This window comes from Gallus gallus, chromosome 2, assembly GCF_016699485.2.
Source record: "Gallus gallus isolate bGalGal1 chromosome 2, bGalGal1.mat.broiler.GRCg7b, whole genome shotgun sequence".
NCBI lineage: Eukaryota > Metazoa > Chordata > Aves > Galliformes > Phasianidae > Gallus > Gallus gallus.
This window is the reverse complement of record NC_052533.1, coordinates 64,045,327-64,066,449: the sequence shown is the minus strand read 5'-3', so window position 1 is coordinate 64,066,449 and position 21,123 is coordinate 64,045,327. Positions and strand designations below refer to the sequence as shown.

At 39.6% G+C, this 21,123-nt stretch overlaps 1 protein-coding gene and 1 long non-coding RNA gene across 4 annotated transcripts; one reads left to right on the top strand and one right to left on the bottom strand.

The window, feature by feature from the left end:
* Positions 1 to 1,539: 1,539 nt before the first annotated feature.
* On the bottom strand, positions 1,540 to 15,026 carry BLOC1S5 (biogenesis of lysosomal organelles complex 1 subunit 5). The gene is made up of 5 exons (NM_001006373.2): positions 14,863 to 15,026; positions 13,989 to 14,071; positions 11,526 to 11,655; positions 7,631 to 7,689; positions 1,540 to 3,625 (listed from the first exon to the last, which is right to left on the bottom strand). Exons 1-5 carry the CDS (start codon positions 14,999 to 15,001, stop codon positions 3,446 to 3,448), a joined length of 591 nt encoding a protein of 196 aa, NP_001006373.1. The 5' UTR covers positions 15,002 to 15,026; the 3' UTR covers positions 1,540 to 3,445.
* Positions 15,027 to 15,039: 13 nt separating this feature from the next.
* On the top strand, positions 15,040 to 21,123 carry LOC121109960. Of its 3 annotated transcripts, none has more exons than XR_005857815.2 (4): positions 15,040 to 17,327; positions 18,990 to 19,180; positions 19,576 to 19,663; positions 20,626 to 21,123. It is a non-coding gene; the product is annotated as an uncharacterized LOC121109960 (long non-coding RNA). The 3 variants fall into 3 exon arrangements; XR_005857816.2 differs by having other exon boundaries at positions 15,040 to 17,508; XR_005857814.2 differs by having other exon boundaries at positions 15,040 to 19,180.

Below are 21,123 nucleotides of genomic sequence, written 5' to 3'. Positions count from 1 at the left end.
CCAAGAGAACTACTTAGGAAAGTTAGTTACACTACTCACTCAAATTCTGCTGAAACAGCTGCACCTGTATCTTCCTCCAGATTATGCCACATCTTGTCCAATACAACATAAGCTATAATAACAGCACTGAGTGTTCAGTATCTCTGTTCCTTTGAGAAGTTAATTTACTTGCACACAACCCAAGCAAGTTGCATACTTATAAGTACGTGGTACGATAATTGTGTTCACAACAATTCTGCAGCAGTCCCCTTTTTAAAAGACTAAGATAAAAAAAATGATGGCACAATCTCTATCAATAAAGTTCTTTTACAAACCACTTCAGAAAATCAGAGCCACTACACCAGGCAGCAGCGTTAAGAATGTAACTCTTGCAGATTTTCATCTCTGACAGCCTAATTTAATTTCTAATATATTTTAGCTAGAACACACAGCTACCATGGTCAACACTGTTCAGACAAGCGTTATCTTACATAAATCACTTTAAGAGTGACACATTACAAGATTTTTGAAGAGTAATGGAGCAAAATGCTCCTGATAAGTAGTGACTCCCCTTCCCTTCCCTTCCCTTCCCTTCCCTTCCCTTCCCTTCCCTTCCCTTCCCTTCCCTTCCCTTCCCTTCCCTTCCCTTCCCTTCCCTTCCCTTCCCTTCCCTTCCCTTCCCTTCCCTTCCCTTCCCTAATTTAAAAGCATGTGGTTTCATTCACTGAATATCTCATACTTACACAATATACTGAACTGCAACAGAACACAATTATTTACACTCCTCCATACAGTGGCAGGCTTCAAACCTTCCTTGCCAGGCTTGCACTGACACCTGCTGGGGAGTAATTGTAAATCAAAATCCAAAGCCTTCAGACACGGAAAGCTGTTCAACTCAGGAGGGAACACTGGTTCATTACTGGGCTTATTTCCAATTTAATGTGACTACTGAGAAGAGCCATAGTTCTCAAGAAAAGACTTAGAAAGCCATAAACTAAAATGTCAGAAGATGTGCCAGCTGTTATGATGGAATTTATCTTCAAAAAGTATTTATTACCCACGATTAGCATAGAAAGAAGCTGAGTAAGAGCAGGTAAGTCAGCTTTCTCCCTTCCTTGCCAACATTAAAATATGCGACAGGCCCTGAATACTGAACGTTCCAAGGAGAACCATCTTTAGATTTATTTAAACACTGAGGATCCATTCCAGCTCCTACTGGAATCCCGTGCAAATCTGTAACAAGTTTGAAAAGCGTTAAAGCCATCCTCAACACTTCCAAAGCTTTATTCGATTTAATCTTGTAAATATTGCAAGTATAAGTGAAAACACTTTCTTCATGCCCCAGTGATATAAAACAACTTTCAGACCATTCCTTCTTCTGTTTCTATTTCTTCCAAATGGTAGAGACTATTGAATAAGCATTTGAATTTTATGAAGTCCCAGCGTGTAGCACAACTGTGTCCAGTCTCACTTTGCTAGAAAATAGTCAGATATGTTCTATTTCCAACATTAATATTTAGAAGAAGCCTTTCAAAGAATCTGGAGCAAAAATCCAGGAAGTTTTTGGAAATACTTCTTTATTTTCCAGTGGACATTCAACTTGCAACTTGTATCATTGCTTAAGAGCCCTCAAATTGATGAAGTACTAAAAGGTACAGCTCCAGTGCAGTTAATTAGGATTGAAGTCTTAATAAAAACAATCAGTGCAAAAATAAAATGAATTCAGTATACAATTAAATGCATTTTGTTATAAAGATATTTGGGCTTTGAGCACATTTACATTAAGGAATCCGGTAAGAGAGAAGCCTTTTTAAGTTTGTTCTTAAAACAAACAAAAACTATTCCACACCCAATTCTAAAGACAGGCAGGGACTTTATAAATAGAAGAGCTTAGTTATGACAATCATAAGCAGGTGCATAAGCTGAGAAACATCACAGAGATCGCTTTCTGTTCAAACAGGGGTTGTTCTTAAGGAAACCTCCCTGTTTTTCAGGTGGGAGGTACCTGTGAGACATCTGTGTTTCTCCCATCCGCAACAGAGAATGAACAACATTCCAGCACAGCCCACTGTCGGCAACTTCTCTCTTCAGTCCAGATGCACGATGATGATTGATGAATCTGTCGTGCCTACAGTAGTGGGCAGAGCTGCCTGGCAGGAATTCAGTGTTATTGAAAGAAATCTCAAATACTTATTCCATCTCCTCTGCTAACTTTAATCACGCTATCAACGTGCTGCCAGGAATGGAGCCTTGACACCGAGCCATAAAATTACACAAGCAACCCTTGTTGGCATATTACTGTTGCAATACAGGTGAAGGGTAAATTCTGTTTATTTTTACCTGTTTCCATTCTATATTGGACACCAGTTAAATTACGGAAAGATATTTCCTGTATTACCGGTTAGCTTGCAGCAAATTTCATTAAAGTACTATGTCTCATTTTGCTTAGTTAATGAACTGATTATGTTAACTTCTTCAGTTACACTGCTGTTAAATGCAAGTTTTAAATAAAGGAGAGCAGTAAAGGAGCTTCACATTCTCCCTATGAATAAAGGCTAGTAAGGAAAACGATCAGTACTACAAGCATTTTACCACTAACCTGCTCACATTTGCTAGGCTGAAAAACAAACAGAAATCTTTCCTCAATTGCTTTATAAAGTTCTCAAAATTTTATCTTAAGTAAACCAACAGCATGTCAAATATTTAAGGTAGATACTGTACTAGCTAAAAAGCTAATACAAAGATATGTTTCTCGTGATTAGTGCTGAGCTTGTTTTGGCTTTGCTTAGAACAGCAGAATTGGTAAGAGGTCTGAAATATTTACAGAGACAGAAAAAGATTTCTTGTTCAAGCTCATTTACCATTTCTACATTAGCAAAAACCATTTAAATCTCAATTCTACTTCAAAATACTGACCATAGAAATCATGAGTTGGAATTGTAACTGGATTTAGAACTGTGCTGAGATATTTCACCACTGAAATTTCAAAGTTTATACTTTAAAACAAGTTGGTTTTCCTGAAATCTATAAAAGAGACTTAACAGTTTTCCCAGTGAATTCTCAGCTAACTAACTATGGATGGAACCTACTACACCTACTTTTTGGGAAAGGGCTGTGGCTGCACAGCAAGATAGTTAACATTAAATTAGGCTCTATGTTCCCAAATGATATGATACACTATGCAAATTGAAGAGAATTCCAATTTGCAACTCCCTGAGCTGATGTAGTCACACAATGTAATTTCCAGTTCCACCTTCCAATAAACTAAGAAATACTGGCATTCCACTTGCCCTTAACAAAGATAGGCACTTAAGTTGAAAGTATGCAAAACTTTTCTTCCCATACCAAACGTGTGGAGGAGATTCTCCTTTTATCTTACTTGGTTCAGCTTTCTGAAAGAATCTCAACTTAATTCAGAAGCAATTGAATATTGGCACAAAACCAGCAATACAAGAACAGAAAGGTCTTAAAAAGAAACATATTTGGCCAGTTCCTTCTCCATCTCAGAATACTGCTCTTTGAGGCGCTCCATAGCTTTTCTGTGCTCTTCGTCCACCTCTTCTCGCTTGCTCTGTTGTTCTTGCAGGAACGTCTCCTGCTGAGCGATGCGCTTCTCTTCACCAGCCATTAGCTTGTCAGCCTGAATCTGAGAGGAGAAAAATGGAAAGTTTTAGCAGTCATTTCTAGATCAGTACACGAGATTTAAATGAGGTCATGAGATCTACTCTGGGCAGCCTGGTCTGGTGGTTGGCGACCCTGCACATAGCAGGGGGGTTGAAACTAGATGATCATTGTGGTCCTTTTCAACCCAGGCCATTCTATGATTCTATGATCTAATCTTAAAGCGTCAGAGAAACTGGGCTTTCACTGCAGTAGAAGCACTAGAAAAAAAAAAGGCAAAAAAACCCCAAAGCAACAAATCGTACAAAGAAGCGAAACAAAAATCACAAAGCATAGTCAATGCAAAAGAATGCTAAAATGTCTATGAGACTTTTAATTATAGCAAGAATGATACCTTTCCTGCAGTCTGGTGAAAACGAACTAAATAAGTAGAAAGATACTATAAAGTTACTAGCTGACTACTGTTAGTGTCTAAACTTTCACTTCCTGCATTTACACCTTTGACTACTGACAAAGTTGTAAGTACTGTAAGCAGCTGATACCAAACCAAATTGTCTCATGAAGACTTTCTTTTAAGATGAATACTAATCTTGGAAGCATGTTTTACCTCCTTCAGTATGGAAAAAAAGCCCACAGTATGAATGGACACTCCCCCATCACCCCATTTTACATACTACAAGAAGCTGCCTACTGGACTTGGAGAGTTCACTGTTGTGAAAGTGCTTCTATCTCAGAAACCAAAAGAGAAGCAATATAAAACTAGCTGCATTTCATTTCTACTAAGTGATCTTAACAAACTGTGAGTCCTTATCTAGTATGGTGAGTATAGGGAGGTCTCTGCTGCATATGACATAGACTAAAAAGGCACTAGAAGCTTTACATAGCTGATTCTAGGAAAATAAAAATACCAGGCCCACTATGTTTCATATTAGCAAATGGTAGACAACATAAAATTTCAGAAAGTTATGTCCAGTGGTTATTTAGGTACATCAACAGAGACCAACAGATCCGCAGCGGTATTCGAGATGTGAGTTTTTGTCAAACGTGTGCCCATAATGAATGATTCCACGTTTCATGACAAATTATGGTGGTTAATAAAAGCAAATATGAATTATGTCAGCCAATCCTTCAACATACTGCTCCTCTTTTCTTGATGTTTACTAGTTTTCTCTCAAATGTCTCATTTGTCTCTGCTGAGTACTTCACACCATCAGTTTGTAGCTTACATACTGATAGACTGGCAAAACATTTGTTTTCTAGTAAACAGCACAGACAGAATTTGATAATGTGCCTGGCAAATGAATTTCCAGGGTGATTTCATAAGGGAGAGGAAAACACCATCTTCATTTAAGCTAACAGAACTTCAGGTTCTTTTTCATCAACTTGATACCTAGGAAGCCTTCTGTGTTTGTATTACATTTCCCACACCTCAAATTCTGATTACTCAAAACCGAAGAAATAACCTAAATTTAAATACAGACATAAATAGATGCTATCTCTTTAAGCTGCAGGATCCCCAGATGTGATGCATTAACTCAATGCACATTTAAACTCACCCTAAGTAGAAAAGAACAAGAAAATTACAGTAAGCATCACAGAAGGGGTACAAGCCTTGAAATACATACCATTCTTTTGCTAAAGATGAATTGAAAAAGAAAACAAAATTAAGGCCCCAGTATCTCCTGCAGTTTGCTAATGTATGACAACAGTAAGAAGAATAATGGGTCCCTGCAGATTTGTATCATCTCAGAGATACTGACAGATAAAACTTCCAAGAATTCTTTCACGAGTTAGAAATGACTAAAATAACTGTTACCAATTCACAATCCAGCTTCTGCACGCTGTTACCAATTCTGCACTCAGCAAATGTTTAATAGAATTCTGAGCAGCCTCCAACATTTACTGGCCTTAGTGGCTTAGGTTTAAAAGGAAAGAAAAATTCACTCCTAATACAATAAATACACTGCAGCGAATTATCTCTCTTTCAAAACTGCCTACATGAGGTAAAGATGCCAGTCACACAAAGAGTAGTCTGTGATTTTACCTTCAGTATCATTTTACTTACAGAATCTAATTCACATATCCCATCTCACAAGACAGGCTCGATATTCCAGAGCTACAGAACATCTCAGCTTCAACCTCTATGGTCTCCTTAACTAGGAGGAAGTTTTGCACTCAGAGGGTGGTGACGCACTGGAACAGGTTGCCCAAGGAGGTTGTGGATGCCCCATCCCTGGAGGCATTCAAGGCCAGGCTGGATGTGGCTCTGGGCAGCCTGGTCTGGTGGGTGGCGACCCTGCACATAGCAGGGGAGTTGAAACTACATGATCATTGTGGTCCTTTTCAACCCAGGCCATTCTATGATTCTATGATATGATTCTATGAAAGTGCTCGGTAGCTCCCAGCATATGCCTGCATCCTTCCAAATACAATTATTGAAATAAATAAAAGAATACAGTGACCTAAAAAATGTTTACAATGTTTCCTCATTTCTTCTCTGGCTTCCCTTACAAGCCTCACACAGCTTGAACTACTCACTAAATATTACTGGTATGAGCAGGAAGAATACCCAACAAGACAGAGGGTTCCACAAATGCTTCTCTGAGTGACACTCCTATAATCAGAGATTATTTCACACCTTAAGTGAAAACATGGTAGGGAAAATCATCAGCATCCTTCTGTCACTTGACTGATACCAGTAACAAAAAGGAGTTGTATAAAAAGATAACTAGTAAAGGAAATCTTCAAATTCATTCTATTCTCAACTGTTTTTTTTTTTTCCAAGCCAAATTATTTCAGAAAGAAAAGTAAGGAAAAAAATATTTATTCTTGAATGGTTGAATTGCAGTGACAACTTATCAATAATTCAAAAAGATTCCGACCTGTTACTACCCACATTTGGAAAGTTTCAAAGCCAAAAAGTCTTACTATACAAGCTTAAAGAAATATTACATATCCTGAATAGCTGTAAGCATCGCTCCAGCACATATAAATTTTTTGAATGGAAAAAGAGCCAATATTCTCAAGAAGAATAGTTTCCATTCTTACTAAATGAGTTCATTTTATAAGTCATAAAACTTCTTTGCAAACGTTTCCTTCAAACAAGCAGCAGCAGAACTACAAGATGAATTTCCTACTTCAGCCTTCTACCAGTATCTACAGTAGTGCTGGACATAAGCAAACTTTGTCAGGGTTCAGCAGTGCGCTATTCGCACAGTACTGGTATTCAACTGCAACTGGACTGCCCATCTTCACTGATTACAAAAAGGAAAGAAAAACACGGCTATCGGCTTACATAAATCAATGCACAGCCTATTTTGTGTGATGGCCACAGAAATGTCTTCAGTTTCCCTAAACTGCTACCTGATTATAAATAAAACCGCGAGGAAAAAGATAACATTGAAATACAATCATGAAGGACTAATGGGAAAACATGAAACTAATTTCTTGTGTAATTTTCCAAATTTTAGATTCGGAGCACATGTATTTCAAATGAGCAAAGCGTAGCCAGCTGAAAAGGTTCCAATGATTCGCATGTTCCTATAATATAGCCCTTCATTAAACAACCCATCCACAAGTGAAAAAAAATCCACGCTTCCTTTTCAACAAGCAATACATATAATATACTCAATGTTCTCGGTTAACTAGGAAAGATTTACATTTCCATTCTGGTAGGTTAGTAGGTGTTTTTTGTTCCACAGAAAATAACTTTTCTTATTTAAGCTTTTCCTCTATGTGACAAATATTATAGTCTGAGCAAGGAGGGGAAGTAAAGCAAAGAAAATAAATTAAAACAAAAAATGTTTCCACACATTAGGAGATTGTGATGCATTCAATTTAGCTCTGAAGCATATACGCTGCTATATGAATTCTATAATTGCAAAAATCACTTCAGAACTTTTACTGTAAGTATACAGGATATGGAATAGTTTGTAAGATTTGCTATAGTGAAGGCAGGTGGACTTGCTGTAGAAGCATGCAAGACTTTTCCTTAAATCACATTACAGCAATCTATCCATCCATCCTTTACCTTCCTCTTCTCGTGCTCCTTCTCTTGTAGTTTGTGGATCGTATCATTGGCAGCCTGCACTGAAATAACAAATTGCAGTAATCAGTCTGCTGTTTTAAATCACAGAGAATCTTGCCCAAAAGAGACTTGAGAGACACAAGGCCGCTGTATGTCAAATACTGCATCCCACGGTGTCATTTACATCCAAGAAGACAAAAAAAAAACCCAACAGATTTAATCAGTACCTGCATAAAATGTTCTATACTGCCAACTGTATGGAGGCATATCACAGATAACCCTTGCGTCTTCTAGAAGCTGAAATCAGAAAGGCAGCCAAGTCTTCATGTGCCCATATTCCTTAATGTTGTAGACAAGCTGGAGTGTGTTACTCAGTGTGTCACAAGGAAAAACTGGCAAGTCAGTATACAGGAACAGATGACCAAGCACTGTGTTTAAGTTCTTCATTTCTTTTCTCACCAAATGTAAGAATTAATTTAATAAAAACAATCTCCATGGAGAACATCTTTATGCTGGACCCAGCCTCTTCTACTGAGACTGTGCCTCAGAAAGCATGTCAGTGGAAATAAGGACTGTATTCCTATGTAGATTTCTCCCCTGCCAAAATGATAAAATAATTAATGCCAAATTAAATTAACTAACTCCTCAAAAGCAGTCATCTTCCTCACTAACGCAGCCTTGTATTGAAAAATATGTTACTCATTAATCATCAAGCTAAAGACGTATTAGCTGGTGACTTCTCACTCTAGGAGGAAAGCTACTGCTCTCCAAGGACTCGCAGTTACAGAGCAGATTCACTGCCCTTGTAGCTGACAGAGTAACTGGAACGTCACGAAATGGAGCATCTCTCACGGAAGAGGCTGAGACACTCAGGCCCACCGCAATAAAGCAGCAAGTGATAGTGGTGGCAGACTCCCTACTGCCCATCCAATTTGTTCTGATGTTTGTTAACTGCTTGCTGGGGGCTTACCCTTGGGATGCTGTGAAGAGGTTACCAAGGCTCATCTTCTGCCAGGATAACGTAGATGTCAGTGATACTGCAGAAGTGACTTCAGAAGTATCAAGCATGACAACAGGACTCTGGAAACAGTGGTCAGGGGTACCATTCTCCTAAACTTTCTGGTGACAGGGATTCAACAGACCCTGTGGGCTTACAGCTGGAATCACTCCAAGTGTGGACACCTAAAGAAGGAAGCACCTTAAAGGAAAAGCTCTCAAGACTGTTCCAGGGGATATCAGCAAGCTGAAATGCCACTACACCTGCATGTAGTGTGAGGAACAAATAGGAGTAGTCTGAAGTCTGTGTGCAGGGCTACCACCTCACTGGGATCACAGAGGCATGTGGCTTGCACAACAGATGGATGAAGAAGAGGAGGGGAAGGGAAGCTGCCCATTAAGTGGGCGAGCAGCTGGTACGCATGGAACTCTGCCCCATATTAGGTCAGGAGTCAGCCAAGAGCTTCATTTTCAAGGACTGTCTACTTCAGGTTCAGGAAAGGTCCAACCCAATGAACAGAAAATCAAGCAAAGGTGGCAGGACGCTTGCACAGATGAGCAAGGAGCTCCTTCTTGAATTCAGATATACAAAGGATGTGACAGGAGGTGGAAGTAGGGGCAGGTGGCCAAAGAAGAGTATGTAGTTGCTGCCTGATCTTCTAGGGACACATCTAGGAAAGCCAAGGCTGACCTGGAGTCAAATCTGCTGAGGGATACGAAGGCAAAAAGAAAGCATACTCAAAGGAAAAACAGAAAAATGAAGACTAGGGAAAATGCAAGCCCTCTGCTGAATGAGGGAAAGGCCAAGGTACTCAGTGTTTCCTTTGCCTTAGTTTTCACTGGTAAGACTGAGGCCTTTAAGCATCCCAGGTGCCCTAAAACCAGAGGGAAAGTCTGAAGCAAGGAAGACTTGTCCAACAGGACATGGCAGGTTGTGTAAAGAAGCACTGAGAGCTGGCTCATGTCACTGTGAGGCCACTATCTTTGAATAATCACTTCAGCTGGGAGTGATTCCTGAGGACTAGAAGAGAGATATGGAGAACTACTGGCCAGGCAGCCTCACCTCAGTCCTAGGGAAGGTGATGGAAAAAATCCTCCTGAAAGCACTTCCAAATACATGAAGGACAAAAAGGTGACTGGGAATAGTCAGCATGGATTTACAAAAGAGAAATCATACTTAACCAATCAGACTGACTTTTACAATGCTTGTTGGGTGAGAGGTGAGAGAGTTGTTGTTTATCTCAACTTCAACAATGTTTTTGACAGTATCTCCCACAATATCCTCATCAACAAGTTTACAAAGTATGGTTTAAGTAAGTGCACAGCGAGGTGGTTCAAATGCTGGCTGAATGGTCAGGGCTAGAGGCTGTGATCAGCAGCACAAGACTGAATTAGAGGCAAGTCTCTAGTGGAATACCCCTGGGATCAACACTGTGGCCAGTACTACTTAACAATACCCATCAGCAAGCCAGATGATGGAGCAGAGTGCAGCCTCAGCAGGTTTGTATATGATTCAGAACTGGGAGGAATAGCTGACAAGCAATATGATTGTGCTTCCATTCAGAGGGACCTCAACAGGCTGGAGTATCTGACTGACGTGAATCTCAAAGTTCAAAAAGGTGAAAATGACAAGTCCTTCATCGGGATGGAATAACACCAGACATGTCTGTCTCTCCCTGGTGAGACCACACTTGTGGTATTCTCCACTTCAGAGCTCCCCAGTGTAAGAAAGATATGGACTTAATGGAGCAAGCCCAGTGAAGGGCTAAAGCGTTCCTCATGAGGACAGGCTGGGAGAGCTGGGACTGTTCAGTCTCAAGAAGAGAAGGCTCAGAGAGGATCTCAGCAACACAAATAAATATATGATGGAAGGGAATGAAGGTGAGGGAGCAACATTCTTTTCTATAAAAACACATTTCCTGAGAGGGTGTTTAAACACTGGAACAGCTTGCCCAGAGAGGCTGTGGAGTCTCCAAGTGTAGATACATTCAAAACTCAACAGGACACAGCCCTGGGCAACCTACAGTAGCTGACCCTGCTTGAACAGAGTGGTTGGACAAATCCAATGTTCAGAGTACCTTCCAAGCTCAACTTCCATGATACCATAATGCTTTATGCGCAGTTTCGGATATTTTCATGCAACCTTGTTGCCATATGAAATTAAACGCCTCCACAACATGCCACACAAAATGCAAAAGCCACAATGACATGTTTCAACTGCATAAATTTGTCAGTTAAAGCTTCAAAGCCATATTCCCTTAGAATGTCTTTGAGAAACCTACCTTGGTGAAAGAGCAAGAAAACAGATGCTGAACAATTACTATAACAAATTTTAAACTTCCTTTTAAAAATCTAAGCAATACAAGGTATTTTAAATGGTTGTAACTATGAAAGTAGGGTTAGCATATAAGAATTGTTATGACTGCTCTATTTGAGACTAAAGGTAAGAGCAACAACACAGTTCACATCTGCCTATCAGCAAGTTTTGTTTTAAATTAAGTGAGAGGGGTGGTCAGTATTGTGTTTTCCCATGGAAAAATTAAGAAACTTGAAGGTCACACCACAGTGTGCTTGCAACAAATCAGAAAACTGAAATTTTGTCTACAGATTTAGCCAACAGCTGCAAACACTGCCTTGCTTTTACATTTGACCAGAAATAGCTTCTAACAAGTCACCCAAAAGCTTTACTGTCATCTTAGTTGGCTGGACCAAGATACTTTTGTTTTCATTTTTTTCCTGTTGTTGCCCTTTTAAGATGTCATAAAAATGAGAACAAAGCACATAAGTGTAGGAAGATTTACCTGAGGGTGGTAATTTTCCCACAAATTCTATTTTGAATCCAAACTATTTATACCATCCCTCAAAACGATGCAACAAAGCAAACAAGAAGCAACTTGCTTACATCTCTGCAATACTTCATTGAGATTGTCATGCATGGACTGCTTGCACTTAGGAAGAATGTCTTCATTGGTTTCAAAGATGGTTTTCTTTAGGTTTTCAAGTACTCGTAGTTCTCGGAGGCCACGTTTCTCCTGCCAGAAGAATTGAAAGAGACTGAGTGGCTAAGGAGAAATTCCGCTTTCCATAACAAAACACTTTCTCAGCTGTATTTATTATTTTTAAATTATTTTTTAAATATTTATTGATTTTTAAATTAACAGCTTTATCTCACAAGATCATACTATTTGATAAAATTAGCTCTATGTATGGAAGTAACGCTCCATTCCTCACACTGAACGAAATACAGGAATACTCTGAATGGTACTTCTGGTCCTTATGGGAAAAGGTGGTATTTTACAACTAAAAATCACCGTGTGGAAACATTTACTGTTTTGCTTTGATAATTTATAGCATACTAAAACCAACACAGATAAGAACTTGAAAACACTGAATTTCTGTAACTCACTTGTTACAGAAAAATAACACAGCAGGCATTTTGCTTTCTTAGTATCTGACGTACTAAATTCAGTATGTCATAATGTCAACATAACGTCAAGTTAAATTGCTTTTACTGAAACAAACCAGCAAAGACTAAAAGATAACATAACGCGGTAGCTCATGATTAGGTGGAAGAACAAGCCCTTACTTTACCATTTACGCTTTGAAAATCTCATTTACTGAAGCCAGAGCATGACTTCCACTCTGAATTTCACCAGTACTTTCCATGAAGAGAAGGAAAGGATTCTGCATGTGTTGGAGCTTGCCCCTATCCAATCTTTTCCCCTCTTCAGAGCTGTTAGGTCAAGTTGCACAGAAGCGTGCCTGCACTCAAAGCTGCTGATCATAACAGGGCTCTTAACAATCAAAAAAATACTGCAGCACATGAGGTGAAGAACTGGATCACCGTGATGATTTTAAAACTTTGGAAACAGAAATACAAACAAAGTAGCTCAATCAATCAGGCTCTGGGCTTCTTGAATGCAAATCTCCACTCTTTACACACTAGATGCTGATCATTGCAATGAAAAGCACGTGTTCCATTAGAATAAAAAAAATCTGACATCTCGCAGCTATTAACAAAGGTAATTTTTAGAAGAAATTCTAAGCTGAAAAAATGTAAATAATCCTCTGCTTTGCTATTTTGCCCCAAAAGCATACATCAGAAATTAAATGTCAAGCCCAGATCGAAGAATACATGACATTTGTGTAAGAAATAGGTGTACTGAGATAAATGAATTTAGCTGCAATTCTGTAACTGGGTTTAAAAATTTCCTTCCTATGAAAAGCCACTACAACTATTTACTACATCCTATAATCTGCTTACAGAAGTCAACGAAAAAATCATTTTGTGACTTTCAAACCCACACAATAAAGATCCGAAGAAAGTTTAATTCACATACTTATTTTACTCAACCAATACAGACAGAAATAAGATCTGGCTGAAATACCAGCAACAATCTAGGAAGAAAAAAAATAAGATTTGTGTCTTTTTTTCTTTTTAAATCAGTCCTGCAGACAAGAATCTTGAAGTATAGCTCTATTGTCTGCACTACTGTTAAGATTTTAAATCTCACACTCTTTAAGAGTAAGAATTCAGTTTTACAGCCTTTTGTGACACAAGAATCTGCTTTTCTAAGGTTTTGCTGCCACCTTGTGGAAACAGTATTACACATCCAAAACAAACTTGTACATAAAAACAACTTCTACACCTTCAGAATTTCAGCTTTATTTGCAGACAATCAGATAACAATCATTCGATTTTTAATGATCATCTCAACTGGCATAAGGTGGCGTTGCTTTTCTCTTCCAGGAATACTATTTTACTTCATGGTACAAAAATGAAAACAAAATTAATTTACAACTGATCTAGCTGAGTCCGTCGGAAGCACAAACCTGCTTCTTCATTAGATGTAATCCTATACCTACCAGCAACAACTGAATTAGGTTCAACCCGTAGAGACTCCTCTAAAGTATTAGGACTACATCATTCTCCTACACCTATATTCATAGAATCACAGAATCAATTGAGTGGGAAGGGACCTTTAAAGATCAGCCAGTCCAACTCCCCTGCGATGAACAGGGACACCTACAGCTACACCAGGTTGCTCAGAGCCCTGTCCAGCCTGACCTTGAGTGTCTCCAGGGACAGGGCTTCCACCACCTCTCTGGGCAACCTGCTAGTCTTTAGGAGGAAATAATATTAATATCTCCTTCAAAACTTTTTAAGTGGGAACCCAAATGACTGCCTTGTCTACAGAGAATGCAAACATATACTCCAGGTGCACAAATTGTTTTGGGCAATAAATGCACGTTAAATCTTTCCAAAGCAAATTATATGTGTATGACAACTTCTAAAAAGATGTTACGACTGTGTGAGGTCTCAGACTCCTGAGGGGTAGGCACCATGAATGATACAAATACTTACTTCAAATTCTTTAACAAAGTAACGTATTTCTCCCTGAATTACAGGTCTGTGATCCAGGAGTCTTGAATAGATTTCCCCGACATCTGGAAGATTAATGAAAGTCAGTTTTGCTCTCACACTCCATACTTGGCTATGCAACAGGAGGCAGTACATCACACTTAAATGTCAGAAGCACTCCTGCTTATCAAACACACACAAAATCAAAAGAACAGCAGGAGGATACTTGCTGGCCATTGTACCCACCAGCAAACCGTAGACTCCAACAAAACAAAGTGAATCACTATTCCCGGTGCCAGACACCCTGCTGTGAAGGTGCTTCTTGGCCCCTGTGTTTCACACAGCTTCCGTATCTGGCTGTTAATAGCCACAAACACTTGATGCAGAGGAAAGCTGATGGCTGCGGTTCAACACAGATTCACAGCTTAAGACTGGGAGTCTTCCACAGGCAAATGGAAAGCTCACTGCAAAAGAAAACTGCGATTTCTTCCTCCTAATTTCTACAGGGCTGAAGACTTGAAACTCAGTTTGTATTTACAACATATACGCGTATGAAAAATAGGCTTGGCTCTCTAATAAAATAAAGACAGCTTCACTGAAAGGCACTTCGGTGAGACGGCCAACGAAAGGTGGTTCCATGAGCACTCTGATCCCCTGACAGCGCGGCCCTCCGCCCCCTCCCGGCCCCAGCTGCTGGCCCATCTCTACTGCACCCACACCATTTGCTCCGTAAGTCCAACCTCCTAAGAACGATTATTTCAAGCCTGGGGCGTTCCAGCCCATAAAGTAAAAACACTTCAAACGCTTCTCAGCACCATCCTGACACCCCTCCTCCCGCTCCGCTGCCAACGCCCATACATCCCCGCGGCTCGCCTACCCTTGATGATGGGCTGAAGCAAGGTGCCTGCCGCCGGCACCTCCCGCTTCCTGTCGCCGGTCAGGGACAGAGAAAGGGGTAAGGGCAAAGGCAGGGCCGACCCGCTCCGGCCGGGGGACGCAGGGCCTGCCCCGCTCATGGCGCCCGGCCCGCCCCGGCGCGCCGCGTGACGCCATCACCGTGCGACGGCGGCCGTTGCTATGGCAACCACGGTGCGGCCTGCTCCAGCCAAGGGCCTCAGGCGTTCGGCTGAGTCTATTTACATTTATTTTACCATGCAGAATATTTTCAGCACATTTCCCCTCCCTCCTTTACGACTATGATTTTTTATAATTTTCTTACCTTGCGCTGTCTATATTTAATACTTCTTAAAATAACATGATCCTTGTTTCTTACACACCCCCTTCTATCTGCAGCACTTACCCCACTGCAGATATAATCCTATTCTGCATAGCTTTTATAGGTAGCAGCAATAGTCTGAGACCGGGAACAGGATTTTTCTTGTGTTAAGCTGTTTCAAGAGACAAAAACCACTGGTTACTGAATTGAGTCCTATTGTCAAAGTTCAGAAACTGCTTACTGAAAAAATGCGTATTTTTTAATTTGGCCTTATATGTAATCTTCTAAACTCATCCTTGAACATGAGTGAATCCGTTTTTTTAACCATTCTCCTCAAAAGTCAGCCACAGCCTGGGTAAGATCTGTTCAAATAATAACACCAGCGTTACATGGAGAAGTGTGAATACTTCAGCTAAATTTAGCACTACATCTAACATAAATATATAAAATAGTTTTTCATGCATTCACTGTTTCATAGTCTGTAAATATTCCACATTAATTAGTCAATGACTAACAGGGATAAGTATCACTGAAAAATTCATACCATTCTTTTTCCCCCCCCCCACAGTAACCATCACTTGCTAACCTCTAGACGAGTATTTATATATTTTTTTTCTGCTTGGATCCAAAGCACTTCAGTACTTGACAATCACCAACAAATGACATTAGTGCTTGTATTTTAATAGTATCTGTAGGATATTCCTGCTGGTTTGATGATCACCAACAATTAGGAGTAGAATTGTTTGGAGGTTTGTTTTATCACTGTCAGTCTAGCTACAACGTTCCCCAAGCACTAGTCCATCCTTCAGACAAGATATTTCCCCCTCCAAGCCATATGTTTCAGCCATCTCTTTTATTTACTAAGGAGGAAATCCTGTAGCTAACAGGATTTATAACTACTGAACTTCTAGGAAATACTTTTTTCCCCACATCACGAATAACGTCAGTTTCAGAATTAGGGGACTGCAAGAAGAGCAAGTCTTGTGACAGATAAATGCCTTGTTTTCTAGGACTACTATCCTGAAAACCATTTCTCCCCTTTGTTTGAATACTCCTTCTTCTTGTTATTATAGGAACATGCTTTATTTGCTGCATTTATGCCTGTTGTCTTTTTTTTTTCTTGCTCTCACTGCCCTGTCAAGCTTATTCTCAAAACATATTTTAAAAAAATAAAGACAACTTAAAAGAGGTGATGACTATAAAAAGACAATACTTGTGGAGCTCCTAACCTGTCAGTTTGCAGGCAGTAGCCATCAAGTCACAAAAATATGGAAATATCTATGGCTTGGAGCATGAAAATCAACATATGTAGTCATCATGCATTTTTTGGAGGATAGGCTAAACAAACTCTGTCACTTCTGCCTTGCACTGGAACCCGCTTTCTCTTTTAGGGATCACTCTGCCGTTTCCTATTAGCGTTAGCAGTGCTCCAAATTGCAAAACCTTCAGATTAACATGCCGAATCCTGTCATTTTTCCCACAGGCTGTCTGGCAATGATAATCCACTAAAGGATTGTTTCATCCGAGTGGCGGTGTCCAAGTCAAACGCTGGCAACAGGCAGGGGAACCCAAACCTGTTGAGGCAGACTTCTGCCGCCCTGTGAGGAATACGGAGCGACAGGCTGCAGGGGCGGGAGGCAAGGGACACGCTATGCCCAAGCAGGGCGAGTCCATGGGCTGTGCCCATGATGGAAGACCACGACTGCCATCATGATAGCTGGAAGTTTGTGGGCCACGACGCCGATCCTGGTCAGAGCGGGCCTGGGGCTGCGCTTGTTGGAGCAGTGCCTTGTCAGATTAGCCATACGGTTGCTGTGTGCAATTCTCAACCTGGACAGACAGGCCTGCCAGGCAGAAACTGCTCAGGCAGATGATGCTGGGGAGGACAAAAATTATCCACCGCAAGACTAAGAAGACAGATGACACCCAGCAGGAATGGCGAGCCAAATCATCAGAATCCACAATACAGCTGGCTAGCCCTAGGCTACCTGCCTCTTTGAAGTGGAAGAGACATCACCGATGAGCTGTCAAATTAGATCACCAGCCTGGAAACGCTGAAAGAGATTTAGTTCTTCCAGCAGAGAAGGGGAAGTGTAATAGATGAAAATCTTCCTAAAGGGGCCAAGGTAATGTGGGAGGGGAAGGGGGAATCCTGAACATGCAACAATGAAAAATTACTAGCCTCTCTCCTGCCTGCACTGGAAAGATGAAGTTGGCTGCGTTATGTGGCAGCAGGAATCACTGTAGTCACTACCAGCATAGGAAATAAGGGCGACGCCTGCAGGAATGTGCACATAGCAGCAACAAGTAAGCATTCTATAAAATCAAATTCCTTCCCAAATCAGTGATATCTTTTTATGTCACCCCAGAGCCGGGGTCTAGAGTAGTATAAATCTAATATTCAAAATATTCAAGACATGCAACAGAGGGATGCAGAGACTGCACTCTAACACTAAAAGCTCAGTGCAGCAGAGGCACATGATGGCATGGCAACTCCCCCTGCATTCTTCTGCAGTAGCATTTGCTAGTATTTGTGCACAGAAGATGCAAGGAATGCAATTCAGTTTTGATGGATCAAAACCAAAAATTAAGATTGCCAAGCACAGAAGCATACATTGAGGTGCACGGTGAATGTGAAACCTGACACTTCCATTAGGGTAGGGATGGCAGCAGCATGATCTAATTAGAGATTCAAAGAAGAAATACTGCTCTTGGTGAGAGGGAAATATTAAACGTAGTAATCCATTAAACCACTCTATCACTGCAATTGTACTTTGAACTTTAAAGACCACGAAACACACTAAAGATTAAAAGGAATGATAAGACTGAAAACCAAAAGGAAAAAAAATTAAATAGGCCTACAAATCCCTTCTCCTAATTTCAACTCCAGCAAAACAACAAAATTCCTTAATAGGTGTAAACGTACAATTATAAAATCAATCTACGGTCACACTAAGGCAAACTTACTTGGAGAAAAATCATGATAACCTATTCCCTGCTTGAGCATTCATGTAGCAGACAAACCATAAACCATAATTCAACTGCAGAGATACAAAAAGATTATAGCAGCAGATCAGAAAATATCTGCTAGACCTCTGAATACAAAAGCTTACATAGGTTTTTTTTAATATATATAACAATTTTTATAGGTTTATCTGTTGCTTCATTTCAACTAATCCCTTTCTAAGTACCTTGCCCTACTCTTCTACAATGCCACAGCACCAAGGAACAGTTCTGGTTATCTATTGCATTTTAACCAAGAGGAGAATAAAGCTCTAGTTCTAGAGCAATCTTTATCTGTGGCGTTACTTGAGTGTATTATATTTCAAGGATAGAACCACATTAACACTTCAAAGTTACATTTTCATATAAAATAGTTAATATACATGAGCATGTTTGAATTTCAGAGTACTCATATCTGTTTTAAACCTGTCTCAACTCTGCTGACAACTTGGGATCCACACCCATGCTTACAAATCTGTTACTCTTCCATCAGCTGTAAATATAGTAAATACAGTAAACTTTCTCAGAATGTGCGTGAAGTAAGAAAGAGAATAATTATTTTGTCAAGATACTCCAATAAGCTATGACATCTGTTGGGAAGGTTAGGATGCATCTTAAAAAATAAGTCTTCCATTTTTAGGGTTACATTCTTCAAAGTATCAGAAATTAGTAAATTACTGGGAGACGGGCTACTTCAATTTCAAAATACTTAGAGGGTATTGTAAGCTGTGGAGGACTACAAGACAAAAAGGATTAAAAGGATGTGAAAATATCACCTCTTACAGGCTAACAGGTAGGATATGCCAGCATCCAGGTTTTGTGCATTTTACCCAAAGAATCACTGGCAAGTCAGTTGTTTTCAAGAGATTTTCACCTACTCAGAGTGGACAGTGAAGAAAAGTAACTAAACTTGTTTGACTCAACCACTACTGCTGTTAACTGGAAGCAATACCTACGTTATCTGCCTGCCTCATAGGTAAACCATTGATAATACAAAGAACTTAAAAAAAAAAATGTGTTACACATTAAAACTATAATCAAAATTTTCTTTAGTTTTGATTCTGAAAAACGTAGACTTCAGTTTATCTGAATGGCCAGGTTTTTTGTTTGTTTGTTTTGTATCTGGTCTAAACTGGAACTACTTCTTTTGTTTAGTGTAGCACAGACCCTCTTGAATTGCTTATTCCTACGTAACTCTTCTCTATAGTCTTCCTATATTAAAACCAAATTTTTCTATAAATCACTGTTGCCCAATTTTAAGTCTATGCAAGAACTGCCCTTAGAGACTTCTGAAGTTCAGCTCAACTCTGACTTCTCACTTACTCATGCAAAGACAGGTAAGAATCATCTGTCTGTTTCTGATCTATCCAGCAGAACACTTGAAAGTCTGTTTGAACGTGGCTTGCTTGCAAGTGATGGCCAACCTGGTATTAAGGTGAAAAAGACAAGTCAAAGTGGGGTAAGTGTAAGATCCCACTGAACACTTACAATTATCATATTTATTTCACTGTTGAATTCTTCTGTTGCTGAAAGGTTGTCACGCAGTACTATCTCACCATATGGCAACAACCTCAAGTCCTAGAGGCACATACTTAAAAGACCATAACGTGTCAGGCCCCTTGAATAAATTAAATTGAACAATTATGCAAAATAATAATACTGCAGTGATGAGATACATTAACAAATGAGACTGTCACTGTTCATGAAATGCCATGAAAATAAATTCCACACATCACTGTGGCCATCATCATCATCAAACTGTGAAGCAACAGAAGTAAAACAACATCACAGTATTTACTGTGCCCTTCAGCAACAGAAATTTTCAGAAAAAAGAAGAGGTTGCAAGGGAAGAAGGTCACTTTTAGTAATATTCAATAAGAGTATAACAAACTATTACAGAAATAGACTGGCTAGGTTTTTTGCTGTTGTTTAAAAAAATAAAACAAAAACCCCACAACAGCGTGAGTGCTTACCCACACTCTTTAAATAGTGTCAGCATTCATCTGACAGAGCTGAAGTACGTTGCAACTCATTGGTAAATAACATGAAACTTCATCTTAAAAACGTACCTCAATTTTAGGCCAAGGTACATTTTCATACTTACTTTCATTAGTTTTATTACATACTTAGTGTTTAATGATCAAAAATATTAGACAGAAAGAGGTAGCATGGAGGAAATCAATACCATCTGGTTTCCTCAGTCTTCTCTCTGAAGCAAAACATCTCAATTCATCTTTCTTTGCTTTTAACTCTCTATTCCTCTTATCAACTAATCTACATAGGAGAGTGAGAATTGAAATGCTTGAGCTAGCAGATGACAATCACCAAATGTATTTCTGTCAGTACAGATCTACATTTTACTAATCCCTTCTAAACATCTCATGCTTGATTTTTATCTTTTATTTTTTTTAATTATTTCAGCAGCCATCTACGCTTCTGTATTAGAGAAAATAAGAGGCTGGGGGATACTGTAGCCAGAGCATGCAGCAACCTGGAGAAATCCTGACACTTCAAAACAGCAGCTGTTTGGGCAAACAAACAACACCCCAACACCAAAACAAATACCTTACACCAACCACGTTCTACAGCAAAGCGACTTGACGACACGTTTCAGTTGACAACAGCCTCCATGGTTTTAAAGCAAACTTTTAAAAACAAGAAGTGAGCGTGGAAGAGCAGCTCACTATTATCTCAAGTATCTCCTTCCCCACCTTCTTTTTTAGGACCCTGAAATATGCAATCTTTCTTACGTGGAAATAACATGAAATGACAGCACATGCAAAATCTTGATAAACGCTAATACTGTTGACTAGTTTGAAAGAAATTGCTTCTGGAGTCTACCTGAAAGTCCATTAAATGAAGTAGCATGTGAACTAACCTGATTTTTTTCTTAATAAACTAAAGACTTTCACAGCCAAA

Bases quoted from the DNA above. Each gene is read 5' to 3' on its own strand.
- BLOC1S5 (NM_001006373.2), bottom strand. From the start codon at position 15,001: ATGAGCGGGGCAGGCCCTGCGTCCCCCGGCCGGAGCGGGTCGGCCCTG. The intron at 14,072-14,862 runs GTAGGCGAGCCG...TTAATCTTCCAG, and splicing joins GCTTCAGCCCATCATCAAGG to ATGTCGGGGAAATCTATTCA. The intron at 11,656-13,988 runs GTAAGTATTTGT...TTCTTCTGGCAG, and splicing joins ACTTTGTTAAAGAATTTGAA to GAGAAACGTGGCCTCCGAGA.